Source organism: Corylus avellana, chromosome ca4, assembly GCF_901000735.1.
Source record: "Corylus avellana chromosome ca4, CavTom2PMs-1.0".
In the NCBI taxonomy this organism is placed as follows: domain Eukaryota; kingdom Viridiplantae; phylum Streptophyta; class Magnoliopsida; order Fagales; family Betulaceae; genus Corylus; species Corylus avellana.
Window position 1 is genome coordinate 28522795 of NC_081544.1, and position 15714 is coordinate 28538508.

The window sequence follows — 15714 nt, forward strand, 5'->3', positions numbered from 1 at the left end:
TGCACCTATAGTTTTCACAAATTATATACTATTTAATATATGCTAATAAAGCACATCTTGAATTAATAAACTAAACTCATCCTCCCCTTTGGCTTTCCCTCATTTGATTAAAAAAAGATAAAAATATACTTTAGCTCATCGAATTATCACTAATTTTGTAACTATGCTTCTAAACTTTAAAAAGTGACATATATGCCACACACACTATCATTGCATGTCAAATTAGACACTTTGTGTTTTTCTCTCCAAAATACCCTTGAAGTTATTAACAAATAATATATATATAATTTGAACAAAAAATTAAGGTGGCCAATATGAAAAGGGTCACCCATTTTTGGTGTTTTTAGTTTTTTTTTTTTTAAATAATTTTATTTTGTTCAAATGGTTATTGTTAATAAATTTAAAGCTATTTTGTAGAGAAAAACGAAAAAGTGTTTAATTTAACTGGCGGTAGTATGGTATGGAGGGCACTAATGTTATTTTTTTTTAAGTTTGAAGGTGTAAGTGAAAAATTAGTGATAGTTTATGGGCTGAAGTGTATTTTTCTTAAAAAAGAAAAAAAAAAAAAAACTAAACTCATCCTATGCCGACACGTGTGAGCAATCTGAATTACCCCTCAAGTCAAATAATGTAGTGTGGTCAACTCCTTGTAGACAAAAGCATGACCAGAAAATTGAGTCGCAACACAAGACACAAAGCCGAGTCTCCCGCGAGTCTACGGAGTGAAAAATATCTTCTGGAAACAAACCCAGGAGAGGTAAAATAGCCTGACGAATCCTGTCCGTCGAATACAAATTTGTCAACCACATATACATGTATATATCTTTCCATCTTTACTTGCGAAAGCCGATAGTGATGTTTTCTTTTTGATCCTCTGTACAGTCTTGACACCTGATTGGCGGGAATAAAAAGCATTACTTCGCGTTAGAATATAAAGCATTGGCCGAGCAGTACTACGTTCTAGTTAGATGCCTTCCAACACAAGCATACTTTTCTCATTCTAATCTTTACGGCAATGTACCGACAGCCCTCTGGCTTCCACCCCTCCGGTGGCAGCCGCCGACGCCGTCGGGATTTGCAGCAGCAAAATTCTAACTTCCCTAGCCATAACTCTACGGTACCAGTCCCGAGCACATCGCAGAACCAGAGAGAGCTTCTGAAGAAGATGAACAGCGCCGTCGAGAAGGCTCACCGCGAAATTATCGCGGCCGGAGAGAGCGTGACGGCGTGGAAAGTGTCTCAGGATGCGATGGTTACACTCAAGGTCGACTCGTGGAACTCTCTTGGGTTTGCAATGCAGGAGGTTCCGAATCTTCTCCGCCTTATGGTCACGGAAGGGAAGGTAATGTGGGAGCCGCATTTGTGCTTCTTTTTATTATGTCTATTTTCTTTTATTTTTATTTTTTGGAAAAGGTGCCCTGTTTGGTTGCTGAGAAAGTGGAGGAATAGTGGCACGTGATTGAAGATTAAAATTTTTATTTTTTTAAGTTGGAATTTTGTTGGTAAGAATTTGTGAAGAGTAAATTGTTCAGTAAGTCGAGGGTAGTGTGATTCTTTGGCGCAGTTGGCCTGACTTTTTCAGCTTTTGAGTATACAAATACATTATAACTTCACTTTTCTCTACCAAAAAATTCAAATCTCATTTCAATTTATATTACATATATCACTTCTTATTACCATTAAAAAAAAAAAAAAAAACCCACAACAATACTCTTGACCAAACGGGATCAAAGTCTATATGTGGCCGAGCCGGGATTTTCACCTTGCTGAAAGCTAAATGAATGTAAATGTAGAGATTGGGGGGGGGGGGGCGTGGGGACTTCAAAAATTGGCCTCATCTGTTAATCAATAGGGAGAGAGAGAGAGAGAGAGAGAGAGAGAGAGGCCATATTGGCTTTATTCCCTTTACCAAAAAAAAGTGAATGGATTTTTAATTTTTTACGTACATACAGAAAGAAAAGAGGGGGACTATCAGAAAACCTGTGTGTGGATGGTGTCGTATCATATGGCTTTCTCAAGAGATCGTATGCGGGGAATTTGAAACAGCTTTCTTCGCTTTATATTAAAAAAAAAACAAAAAAAGAAGATGAATCTTTACATACATATAGAGAAAGAAGCCATATATTGCAGGCCTTTTGTCGCTCTACCTAATGAAATGGATGGATTCTATTTACATATAGTAAAAGAAGCAAAGATATGAGAGATCAAAAATATCATGAAATTCATTTTTGGTTTTGAGTTTTGGGGGAGGTCCAGGATCACATTATTTGTTGGTCTGTCTGGATAAGTTGAGTTTGAGAGTTTGAAACCCAAAAAGAAAGGAAAAGAATTAAGAGAAAACTTACAAGCAATCCACTTTCCCCATTTTCTTAGCAAGCAGGTGGACGGTAAGATATTCCTTTTTTATTTTTATGTTTATGTCTTGAACATACATAAAGTCTTTTTGGTTTTTTGTACCTTTTTTTTTTTTTTTTGGTTATTTAGGTAAATGCATTTATCCATTGCTTTATTGCGACCCAAAAAATTACTTCAATGTATGATTTGGAAGTGGCAATATGCAAGAATGAGGGTGTAGAGCAGTTTGAAGAGCTGGAATTGGGACCTTTGTTACAACATCCACTTGTCTTGCATTATTTCTCTGTGAAATCAGATGTTACTGAAGTCTTCAAAATAACCAGTGAAGAGATAATTTCTTTCCTTTGGAAGTTCATTCGTAGGACTTATAAAAAAAAAAGTAAGGCTAAAGCTATTAAGGTTGAAGAGTTTTTGGATTTCATTGCTGAAAAGCGATCAGTTGCAGGCAAGGAAAAGCTCGGAGTCCGAGTTCAAAGCTTGGGGTAAGTGATATTCTATTCCTACTTTTTAATAAAAAGGTGTTGTATGTGTAACCAAAAATAATTTCTAGGAACTTGAGTATCTATATTCATTCATCGACATAAAAACCTTCATAAAGTAATGCACTTTTAATTACAGAGAAATGCACTTTCTATATGACGTGAGTTTATATGGTACTTGGCGTATACATAACAAAAGTTTATAATTTTTTAAGTCATTGACCATGGATGTTGACTAATAGGTACATTTTTCCTTTGCTTGTGAAACTAGTTCTTTTCTCTTCTCAAGAATATTGTTTTGTTCACTGTATCACTCTTCCACCTATTGGTGCACTTTGCCTTTAATCTTTGTACTCTCTGACCACTTAAATCATTTAAGTGGTATATTGTTAGCATTTTGAAGGTTCCTCTCTTGCTTTTCTTGCGAATTCCATTTTATACTGTGATAAAAGTTTTACCAGATAGTTTCCTTGGGAAAAATTTCAATCTTGAAGTTTTTATATTTTTAAAAATTAGTTTATGAGAATGGACATCTTGAGTTGTTAGTTCATGGATTGATTACATGATTTGTGTAAATAAGGGTGCCTGGTGGTCAAGGACCTCTTTGACATAGAAGGGGTCTTTGGGCCAGAGATCCAAGACTCGAGACTCTATTGCTTGCTTGTTTGGTGATACAGTTGCTGGGGAAGGCTTGCAACTTGGAAAGGAAGAGGAGAAGCTCCTTCTTTGAGAATGGTTAGGTAAACTCGAGAAGATTAAAGGGCTTGTGGATTTGGCGCTGGAATGTTTACTTGTAGGGCTGGAAGAGTGTGGGCCGCTCTTGAAGCCCAATACCCCTAAGCCCATTGCGCACAAGAAAGGGATAATCTTGCGGGCTCTCTCTCGCGCAAGCCCAAAATCAAGGAAAACTTTAAGCCTAAGCGAGTGTCTGCTCTGGATTCCTTTTGCGCCCCATTCTTTGTTTGCTAGAGACTCTGTCGGCGTATGCTCCGGTCCCGGCGACGTCTTCTGGTGAGTTTGGGTTTGCTTCGGTCAGTTGAAGGAGGTTCCTCATTTGGTACTTTTGTTTTTCGACTCTCAGGGAGCCAAATAAACCCTTTTTGGCCACCCACTGCATATGATGCCACCTCCAGAAACTGGTTGGCCTGATATCCACCTTTTTTTTTTTGATAAGTAAAGTCAATGTATTAAAAAGCGCAAGGGGCGCAATCCATGTACACAAGAAGTATACAAAAGAGCCCACTACACAAGCTTTAAATTGAAAAAGACTCACAGAGATCATGAAATTCCGCAAGCGTTAAAGCTTGCGAAGAATACCCGAAGACCCTCCATGAGAAAAGTGTTTGGAGCACCCTTTTCTTCAATTCTATAATTCCCATTTCACGATCGTCAAAAGTCCGCACATTCCTCTCTCCATAAGCACCACAGTACACACAAAGTGGCCATCCTCTAGAGTTGCATGACTGTCCGTTTTCTCCTTTGCCCTCTCCAACTTCCCAAACATTCTTTCAAACTCCCCAGCAGCACCCACGTTATACCAAACAGTTGAAGAATCATATTCCATATCTCTACAGCAGCTTCACAATGCACTAAAAGGTGATCAATAGATTCGCCACTCTTCTTGCACATACAACACCACTCCGTCACAATGATGTTCTTCTTTCGTAGATTACCTGATTCTGATTACCACCTATTCGAACAATCGGCACCTTTGCATCCTCTCGAAATGAATTCACAAAATCCTCAGCCCCCGATGACTTCAACGCCTTCTTCACCCTAGCCACCAACCAAGCTGAATAGAGGGAGCCCAAAAAAACCAACCCCAGAGAAAGCTTTCCTTCTTTCCCCCAATCGAAGCTCTGATTTGCCATTCTTCACCGAAAAGAAAAAGGCTTTGGCTTCCACGAAGAACCTGCTCTCCATGACTGGTCTCACACATTAGCCTTCAAGAAGAAGCATCATGGACGCTTGAACCAGGGACTTTGACCTAGACTCCAACCACAAGAACCAAAGCCCAGAGAACAAACGAGCTGGAAATGACGAACCCAAACGAAACCTAGCGGTACACGCTATCACATGCCACTGCTAGAGAAAGGAGAAGACACGAAGTGAAGAAGCCTCTGACTAGAAACGAAGCAGACGCTGGACAAGTGAGAGGACGCCAGACACTGGAGAGAGAAGGGGATAAGAAGAAAAAGGAAGAGAGAGCACAGAGCTAGTGTGACGCTCTCACACGGGCCACCCCTAGGTAGAGGAAAAAAAATTAAATGCGTCTTAGGAGAGCGAGATAGGAGAAGTCTTTACCACAAATACCACAGAACACAATAATATCTTTTATTTCCAATGATTTTTTTCCATTTTCAAGGTGCAATATGATATTGGATTACTTGAATTCCTCCTAAATTTCTTTCCATTGGAATCCGAGTGTTATGAGGGCAGTTCAGGATTGGGAGCTGGAATCTTTAGACTATTATACTCTTCAAGAACTCATCCAGGGGAGACGAATAGAATATTGTGGACACCAGCTAGTCCCTTGCCCTTTTCCCTGGAAAAATGTTTGGAAGGTTAAGGCTCTGTCCCATATAATTTTCTTTATATGGATAGCAACTTTTGGTAGAGTCCCCATGGTTGACAATCTTAGAAGGTGTGGTTTTATTCTGGTCAATTGGTGTTGCCTTTGCAAAAAAAATCAGCAGCCCGTGAATTGCCTCCTCATCCATTGTGAGTACATCAATAATCTTTGGCACGCGGTTCTCAATTATTCAGAGTTTTGTGGACTGCACCTAGCAACATCCTAGAGTTGCTACATTGTTGGAAGAGTCAAGGGCGTGGACATTCCGAAGGGGCTATCTAGAAAGTTATTCCTTCGTTCTTAATGTGGAACATTTGGAGAGAAAGGATTGGCACCACTTCAAGGACTATGAGACCCCTGTGCTTTTTTTAAAATCCTCTTTTTTGAGATCCCTCTTAGATTGGGCTGTAGTCTATTTTCCTTCTTTCTCCTTTTTAAATCTTTTAGATCTTGTTAACTTTTTAGATTTTAGTTGCCTTTAGTGTGGTTGTTTCTCTTGTATACAATTTGTGTACGAGGGCTTTGCATGTTTACCTTACAAAATTTATAACATAAAATTTTTTGGTCCCCCCCTGATGCGGGACAAAAATACTTAAAGAATAAAGCTTAGAAAAGGAAGAGAATAAAGCCAAAAGAGGGGAAGAAGCTTGAAGAAAAGCTTTAGAAAAGGGAGAAGAAACTGAAGAAATTAGGGGAAGGGGAAGACAGATTCATGTCTCACAAATTTTCATTCATAATCAACTCCCGAATACAATAGAATAATGCATTTAAATAGACTAGGGCATAAAACCCTAATCCTAACCCTAGGGCAACACCCATTTAGTACTTATCTAACTTAAGACGACCGTAATAAAATAAAATATAAAAATTTAAAAAAGACTAAATTAACCCTAAATAAAACCTAAATAAAATCAAGATCTTAAAATTTTGCTAAAACAAAATTAAAGGATTCACTAATTTATTGCTCCGGCCATTCCGCATCACCCCCCCCCCCTTCAATGTTTTTGTTTATGGCATTTATAGGGAAAGCGTGTTGTTACTTTTTTCGCTTCTTTATTTGTAATATAAGTCATACTTGTTGACTGTGTTCTTCTGATAAGTACTCAAACTTTTGCTGATTGGGTGCATCCCTATAGATATACACCATGTGTAATAAAGGATGAATAGATAATTAGATATTGTGTCCACTCTACACCATGCAGTTTTGATCTTTCTTGAAATGTTGATAATTGTACCTATTTATGTTTCAAAACCAGTTAAGCTTGCTTTCTGGTGGTGCCTTTAGGCTTTGCAATTGGATGTGGATCCAAATGTCATTCGTTTTGGTGGTTTTAATTGTGAGGGCCTAGGCAATGTAGTTGTCTTATGTATTCTGGACGTCTGATTTCTTCACTGGCTATTACTATGCAAATTGACGTAAGATATGGTTTTTAATTGAAATTGCTGAACTTTATGATCATAGGATGCATATTTCTGTTATTGGAAAAGGGATGAACTTGGAGAATGTCACATTGAAGAAATCTGTAGAAGCATTGAAATCAGAATCTCATGAGAAAGACAGGAAAGACCCTATTTTTTCGTCGCTGAAGAAGTTGGATGAGGATTGTACTTCTGAAGATGAAAGGATTGACAATGCTACAGGCTGCCATTTTAACTTGCCATCACAAGATGTTAAAAGTTCTGACCAAATTAGTAGCTGTCCTTACCCATCTGAATTTGAAGAGATGTGTGGGTACGCTCTTCCTCCTAGTGGCAGCCCAAGCAATTGTACGAGTGAATCATTTAAAAAGAAAGGAAAATCTAAAAAGCTAGGTAATTTCAACAAGACTAAGATGGCTAACAATATGATTGGAGCTGATCTTGCAATTGCTACTAACACTATGAGAGTGTTTGCTACGTACTGGAAGGAGGCATGTTGTGAGCATACTGTGCCTCAGGTATTTTTCATTCTCATGCTCTAGATAATACTTCCCATCTGTCCACTGCTTCATATTGTTTATCAGATGTTGAATTTTATTTTGCTTTGTATGATTTATGCGTACATTGGCTTCTTCTTTACAATGATTTCACAACAGTTCTGAAGGTTCAAACCTTTTAAAAATCTTATTAAATGTCTTCTAAATTTTCACCACAGGATTTAGTTGGATTTAGTTCTGAAGGTCTCTCATGTGATTTGGTTGGAATTAAATAATATTCATTGATAATTTTATAGCTAAGCCGTGCTTCCATATGCCGGATCTCTGGGAGTGGGTCATTGATATGTGAAGTATATATTTGGCTGCAAATTACTTATGAAAAATATTTTTGACTGGAAATTGAAGGATTTGGCGTTCACATCCTATTAGGACTGAAATTTTTGCCATGGCACAAAATATCAACAATGGATTTGGCCATGATGATACTGTGGCAAGTTCTTGTATGTTTGGGAGCACATGTGCCTTCCTCCTCCATCCTCTCCCACTAACAAAACAAAAAAAAAAAAAAAAAAAAAAAAAAGGAAAAGAGAGAGAGAGAGAGAGAGAGAGAGAGAGAGAGAGAGTACAAAGTCAGGATTTCCTTCCAGGAGTATTGGAAAGGATCCATGAAATAGCATCTTCTGGGTGGACAGTGGCTTTTGGCTAAAAAATTTAGAAAGACAATTCTAGGAAGAGAAGAAAATAATTCCAGATTGGTGTTTCATCTGCAAATATAATCATGAGATGGTAGATCATCTCTTTTGCATTGTGCAGTAGCAAGGGAATTGTGGTTGTTATCTTAATTTGGGTTGATTGCGAGATGCTTAGGAACGGCTGAGGGGGTTGTAGTTTGCTAGAAGAAGAGATTGGGCATCATGAGTACTAAAACATGGAGTGTTGTACCGCTTTGCCTTATGTGGATGTAACCCTACAGTTGGGTTGAGCTTGATTTGAAATCAATTAACTTATATGTTTTTTGTATAAGTAGAATAAATTAACTTTATGCTTTTTTAATAAGTAAAAAGAAAAAAAATTAACTTTATGTTGGATCGTTCTACAATGTCCTAATTCCCAAAGTTGGTACTCATTTCCCTTGGAGGAGTATTGTGCAGAATGAAGTTTCTTTGAGAGAGAGGCGTTCTTCGGTTGGTTGGCAACATTAGGGAAGATACTCACTTCGAATAACCTAATGAAGCGGCATATCATAGTGTTACATTGTTGTGCACATGCAAGAAGAGTGGGGAATCTGTTGATCATTTCTTACTCCACTGTGAGATTGCTAGTGCTTTATGGAAGACTATTTTCAACATTTTTGAGTTAGATTGGGTATGTCTAGACGAGTGGTAGATCTTTTTGCTTGTTGGAGATAAAAACTTGGTAGTCTTAATTATGTACTAGTGTGGAAGTTGGTTTCGTTTTGCTTAATGAAAGAAAGAAATGATTATAATTTTGAAGACCGTAAAAGGATGGTGGTGGAATTAAATGCATTTTTTTGAATACCCTCTACCATGGAACGATTACCTTTGAGTTCTTCCATTTTCCTAGATTTCATGATTTTCTTGATATTTTTTCGATTTCTGATCAAGTCTTTTTCTTGTATATATCCTGTATGCTTTTTAATAAATTCCAATTACTTATCAAAAAATAATTTATTTAATAAAATCACTTCTTGTTAGAAAACTGGAAAGCATTTAAACTCCAACTGAGCAAAGCAAAAGACTATTTACTAACTAGACAAGACATAGACTCCAGCTACGAAAAGCCAATCTAACAACAATCAAAATAAGCAAGACTCAACCAAATAATTACAGAGAAAATCTGCATAATTACTAAATTACCCCTACAGTTAGAATTTTCAAATATATTGAATTGTTTTGGATCTATGAAGGAGTATATTTTGGCTAAGTTGTAAGGAAGAAAAATACAAAACTTCACTCTCTCTCTCTCTCTCAACCTTTCTATCCAACTAAAGGAAAAAAAGAGCTCCTCGTATTTGCTTTATTGTAATCTTTCTTGTAGTCTATGAAGGAAAAGGAGTGTAAAAGATTGAAGATCACTTTCATTTTGTATTATGCCTGTTCTATTTCTTGTTCTAGTGTTATGTTTCTTAGCTGGGGCTGGTCTTTTTTGTTGTTTGTTCGTGCTTACATGAAGGGAATGTAATTCTCAGCTGACATCTCCTAATGCTTGTAGGTTTTTGACAGGATGCTTGAGTTTTATAACATAAAACCTAAAAGGAGAAAGAAAGTGATGACAATGTTTTCATCCATCCCATTTATTGGATTACTGAATATTGCGGTAAGTCGATTTTGTTGAATTTTAGTACTATGCATTGGAACATGTAATTAACTGGTTAATTGAGTCTTATGATTACCAATTTATCAGTATTTTAACTAACTTGTACTTTGTATGTAGGGTTGGGAATCTGATTTCTTTGTTAGACTAATTAATCTAAGTCGGCTTGTATACTTCCCATCTAGTAGGGTGTGCTCTTTTCTTGCAATTAAGTTTACTACTTTATAAAAAGGAGCAAGTAACCTGTCTAACGCCCTTTTTCTACTTCGAAGGAATCAAAAGTTGGATATAGATAAATGACAGTTGATTTTGATGACATAAATTGGATTTTGGTACTGTAGCCCTCCCCCCCCCTCTTTTTTTTTTTTCTCTCTACCGTTGGTTTAAATGATAAATTTTTTGATGAAATTACTTTTGTCTTTTTCTACTAGTTTTTATATGTTGGTAAATTTTGTTTGTTATGAAAAGTTGAGAAGGTTATTACTGGAAAATGCCTCAAATAAAGAAATATAGCACTTTAGATTTACAGCTATTAATCATTTAACAGATATACCATTATTATATTCTATTAGAATCTGTCTCTTTTCTTACTTATTAAAAAAAAAAAAAAAGAACATATGTCTCTTTTCTTCGATCCAAAAAGCGGAAGAAAATTTTTTGTCTGTCAATCCCTTTTCTTTTCTTCCCCCACCAGTTTGCAAGAGTGGTGGGGGAAGAAAATTTAAGATTCTTAATTCTGTTTGGTAACTCTGTACTTATTTAAGAAAAAAGGGTCTTACAATTTGATAATCACAACCTCCTTATCAGTATTCTGTGCTTTCTAGATCCTGGTTCTAACGACCTTTAGGGTAATATGACTAGGCACTTTTTGTCTGCCCTCAGGGCAGGTTTTTGTACTTTGTAAGATCTCACCACTTGTGCTGAAACCTGGAAAATGATTCCCAATGTATTGGTTAAGACTCACAAGTGACTTAGGTTTTTGGTGAGTTGGTTGGTAAATCATTCTTTTAAAGTCTTGCTTTTTATGGACAAAAACTGCTCTATAGTACTCCGGATAAGGTTTTTGTGAGTTCCATAATCAGGCAATGCTTGTTTGACGATTAAGTGCTGTGGGCGATGCACATGAAATGATCGCACGCACTGAGTGCGTGTTTGACTTTGAAATGAAGTGAGTGAGTTGGGCGATGCACATGAAATGAAGTAGGGAAATAAGTGCTGTGGAAGGAAAGTGAGTGGGAAGGCATGAGTGGTGGGAAAGGGAAACGAAGAAATAGTGGGGTGGGTTGGTATGCTGGAAAAATATGATTTTTGCCACTAACTATAATTAACTATATAAATAGAATGGGGTTGTCTAGAGCTTGGTCAGTGGAGTCGAAGGAGTTTGTGTTGGTAGTGAAGGATGGAGACACGGTGCTGAAGCTTCAAGAGCGTTGCAAAGGAAAGATGTGTTCGATACGGTTGGAATGGAAAGAAGCGGTTTGGTTAGTGAATATTTTTGGTGAACTGATGACAGTGGAGGATTCAAGGGTCTTTAGGGATGAGTCTATTCGAAGCTTTCCACGTGCGTTAGTCCAGAAATGCTTCAACAAGCATGGGAGATTTCTGGTATTAGAGGAGTATGATGGCAGAGATAGGCGTGGAAGAGTTATGGTGCCTGAAGGTAGGAATAGGTGTGGATGGGATCGGCTTCAGTCAGAGCTTTGGATAGCTATTAATTTCATCAAGCCGTTCGTTGGGGATGCTAGGAAGACAGTGTTAGGAAAACAGAGAAGGAGCTTTTCTGAGGTATTGCTCTCCTCAACGAAACAGGTAGAGGAACCGTTTGGGCACTATGATGAACCGATTGCGAGGGTTCCTAAATGGTTGGTAGGAGGCAAAGTTGGGATCAGCAACTCGTCTGGGCAAAATTATATGGCTGTGTGCCATGGTAAGGAAGCTACGAAAGATCTTGAGGCTCAGGTGGTGGCTCCGATGAAGGGTCCGGCGACTAGGCTTGCATGGAATGATGATGCCGGTTGTGGGGTACAGCAGAAGAAGGGTCCAAGTTCCGAGGAGAAATCTGCTGATGGGCATGCCTCTGGAACATCTTGTCATGGTTGCGTGCGTGCGGAGGAGAAGGAAAAGTTGAAGATCTCCCTGTTAAAGTTACAGGAGGATATCAGGAGCTGTATGAATGGGTTAGATTCGCTTCTGACTTGTGGGTGTGGGAAAGGATCTGCTGGTTTTAATAGGTTCCCTGTCTTGGAGAGTCCCCAGATGGGCCAAGTTAAGGAGTGTTATCAAGCTCAGCTTTTGGGCCAGCGTGAGTTACAGCCCAAGGCCCAATCCAAGATCTTGGTAGCACAGATGAAGGACAAAGCTCATGTAGCTGGAGTTGGGCCCAATAAATTATTGAAGTGCTATAGCAGGAAGGCATTGGTGCCATGTCATGAGAAACCCATTGGGCCCGCAGGGGATCCTGGCGCTTCAACGTCTCACTCAGGGCGTCGGACACCGCCGGTCGTGACGAATGTAGATTCGTCGGCCTTCTCTGGGTCGCCGGCACAGGCGACAAGTGTGCCAGTGACTTGTGCGCAGGGCTCGACGAAGGAGAACGCGGCAAGGGTAGGAGTGCTGGACGCCGGTCATGGTCTGCATCCTCCGGCGATAAGGCCGATAGTTCAAGTTCCAGTGTCGTTGCGGTTGGGCGAGTTAGAAATGGGTATTCTGGGCAAGGCGCCGTCGGTTCTTTCGGCAGGAGATCGAAGGGAGGCATCGCACAGTCTGGTCTGTCGGACCCTTCTGGGCTCGTTGCCGAAGATCGTGAGAAGTCGAAGAAGGTGATTACTGTCAAGTTGGGTCAGACGGCGCCGGTCGTTGGAAAGGACTTGTGTGTTTTTCAGGAAGAGCTTGCGCCGGGTTTGGAAAGATGGAATCTACCGGAGTTGGGCCAGAGGATGTCGGGGAAGGACTTGGGGGAGGGCGTAGGTAGTGAACAGAAGCTGCTCGACATGCAGGGGGAAATTCCATCGGGTATGAAGAAGTGGGTTTTGCCAGATTCGGATTACTCTCTTAAGGAGAAAGGGATTGTGGTCAGTGTCTTTGACGAGGGCTTATGTTCTTCGGAAGTAGCGTATTCTGGAAATGAGGATCGTTTTTCGCAGGATGAGGAGTATGTTCCAGACTCCTTAGCTTTGGAACCGTGTGCGAATCAAGAACCTATTTCGGTGGAGTATGTAACTCATTTTAGCAAGCTTGTGGGTGTCTCTTGTGATGGTGAAGATGGGCGGTTGGCGGAGGTATTTGGGATCATCATGGCGGATAATGAGGACATCGGTAAGGAGGTGGGAGAGGTGTTGAAAGAGGGAGTGGCAGCGGAAGCAAATACCGGAAAAAAAGGTAAGAGGGAACTCAATAATCTTAATTTTTCCGTTAATTATGAGGTGCACAGTGGTAGTTCTTTGAGGGATAGCAAAAAGGGTAGGGCTTGTCGAGTTATTCAATGAAGCCGAAGATACTTTCTTGGAATGTGAGGGACTTGAATGTAAGGGACAAAAGGTTGAGGGTTAGAAATCTTCTTAGAAGTTGGAAAGTGGATATAGTGTGTTTTCAAGAGACTAAGGTGGATTATATTTCTAACAATTTTGTGAAAAGTTTGTGGGGATGCCCTTACGCGGAGTGGTGCTATGTCCCTTCGAGAGGGGCTTCGGGTGGTATTTTGGTTCTGTGGGATAGAAGAGTAGTCACGAAGGTTGAGGTGGCTTTGGGCAGTTTTGTGGCGGCTTGCTCTTTTAGAAACGTTGATGATGGTTTTGTTTGGGCTTTTGCGGGGGTGTATGGCCCTAATAGAGATAACATCAGGCATCTTCTTTGGGAGGAACTGGCGGGCCTTATGAGCTGGTGGGATATGCCTTGGTGTATTGGAGGGGATTTTAATGCTACTCTTTATCCTAGTGAGAGATCGGGGGGGGCTTATTCTCGGTCCGCAATGAGGGAATTTGCAGATTTTATAACGGAGCAGGGCCTTATGGATTTCCCATTAGCTGGGGGGGTCTCTACTTGGTCTAACAATCACTCTTGGTCACGGCTAGATCGTTTCTTAGTCTCTCCAGAATGGGAAGCTCGTTACCCAAGTATGCGACAAAAGAGGATGCTTCGTGTGTGTTCGGATCACGCTCCTATTATTCTTGATTGTAATTGTTTTTTGGGAGGCAAGAGACCCTTCAAGTTCGAGAATATGTGGCTTAAAGCTGAGGGTTTTATGGACAAAGTTAGGAGCTGGTGGGAGTCTTACCATTTCTAGGGCACTTCGAGTTTTATTCTGGCTAAAAAGATGAAAGCTCTCAAAGGGGACATTAAGAGTTGGAATGTTCAGGAATTTGGAGATGTGGGAGGGTGCATCAAAACCCGCATGGATGATATAAAGGATCTTGATAGGGTGGAAGAGGAGAGAGGGTTATCCGTAGAAGAAATGGAGAGAAAGAGGTTGCTAGCTAGAGAGTTGGAGACTTACCTTTTACATGAGGAAATCAGTTGGAGGCAGAAATCTAGGATCCGTTGGTTGAAGGAGGGAGATAAGTGCACGAAAATTTTCCATCAGATTGCTAATACAAATAGAAGACAGAATTCTATTGAGTCTCTGATTGTGGGTGGTTCTACAACTTCAGATCAAGAGGTCATTAGCAACCATGTTACCAATTTTTATGAGTCTCTTTTTTCAGAGAGTCTTAACTGGAGACCGAGGTTGGATGATCTTGATTTTGATATGTTGTCTATTGGTGAGGCTTCTAGGTTGGAAGATCCTTTTGAGGAAAGGGAGGTGTGGGAGGTGGTGAGAGGTATGGATAGGGACAAGGCTCCAGGCCCGGATGGCTTTTCTATGGCCTTTTTCCAGGATTGCTGGGATGTGATTAAGGAGGACATTATGGCGGTTTTTGCGGAGTTCCATGAGCGAGGCTATTTTGAGAAAAGCCTTAATACCACGTTTATCTCTCTTATTCCGAAGACACATGGAGCTTCCGATATTAAGGATTTTCGTCCGATTAGCCTTGTGGGAGGGACTTATAAGATTGTTGCTAAGGTATTAGCCAACAAAATGAAGAGTGTGATGGATATGGTCATTTCGAAACCTCAGAATGCTTTTGTTAAAGGCAGGCAAATCCTAGATTCAGTTCTCATCGCCAATGAATGTTTGGATAGCCGGTTAAGATCAGGGGAACCTGGCTTGTTGTGCAAGCTGGATATGGAAAAGGCGTATGATCATTTGAATTGGAAGTTTCTTCTTTACTTACTAAGAAGGTGCGGTTTTGGAGAGAAATGGTGTTCATGGATTGAACATTGCATCTCGTCTGTGCGTTTCTCGGTTCTGATCAATGGATCCTCTTCCGGTTTCTTTGATAGTTCGCGAGGAGTGAGGCAAGGAGATCCTCTTTCTCCCTTCTTGTTTGTTATAGCTATGGAGGCGTTCAGTAGGTTGATCAATGCCTCAGTTAACAGGGGTCTCATCTCTAGTTTCTCAGTGGGAAGTAGGGAGTCGGATCGGGTTATCGTCTCTCACCTTCTTTTCGCTGATGACACTTTGGTTTTTTGTGGGGCAGATCCGAATCAAATAAGAAACATTGGTGCTTTGCTTGTTTGCTTCGAAGCCGTTTCTGGGTTAAAGGTGAATCTGGCTAAATCTGTTTTAGTTCCTGTCGGTAGTATGGATAATGTGAGCTCTATGGCGGGCATCCTGGGTTGCGGTTCAGCTTCTATGCCTTTAAAGTACTTGGGTCTCCCGCTGGGGGCACCGTTCAGGGTCAAGGCTAGTTGGGAGGACATGCTGGAGAAGTACGCTAGAAGACTGGCCCCATGGAAACGCTTGTATTTGTCTAAGGGGGGCAGGATTACTCTTATCAAAAGCACCCTATCCAATCTCCCTACTTATTTTTTGTCGTTGTTTCCTATCCCTGCATCCGTGGCAAAGCGCATGGAGAAGATTCAACGTGATTTCTTATGGGGTGGGATTAATGATGAGTTTAAGTTCCATTTGGTTAGTTGGAACAAGGTTTGTTCTCCGATCTCTGAGGGAGGTTTAGGG

At 40.1% G+C, this 15714-nt stretch overlaps 1 protein-coding gene across 2 annotated transcripts in view; it reads left to right on the forward strand.

The window, feature by feature from the left end:
• The first annotated feature begins 979 nt into the window (after positions 1-979).
• The window catches only part of LOC132177655 (protein NO VEIN-like), a 59157-nt gene continuing 44422 nt past the window's right edge, over positions 980-15714 (forward strand). For both annotated transcript variants that reach the window (XM_059590071.1, XM_059590072.1), the window contains exons 1-4: positions 980-1342; positions 2485-2837; positions 6869-7343; positions 9555-9659. In XM_059590071.1, the coding sequence (XP_059446054.1) occupies positions 1016-1342; positions 2485-2837; positions 6869-7343; positions 9555-9659 (1260 nt within the window). In that variant the 5' untranslated portion in view covers positions 980-1015. The remainder of the gene's footprint in view (positions 1343-2484; positions 2838-6868; positions 7344-9554; positions 9660-15714) is intronic.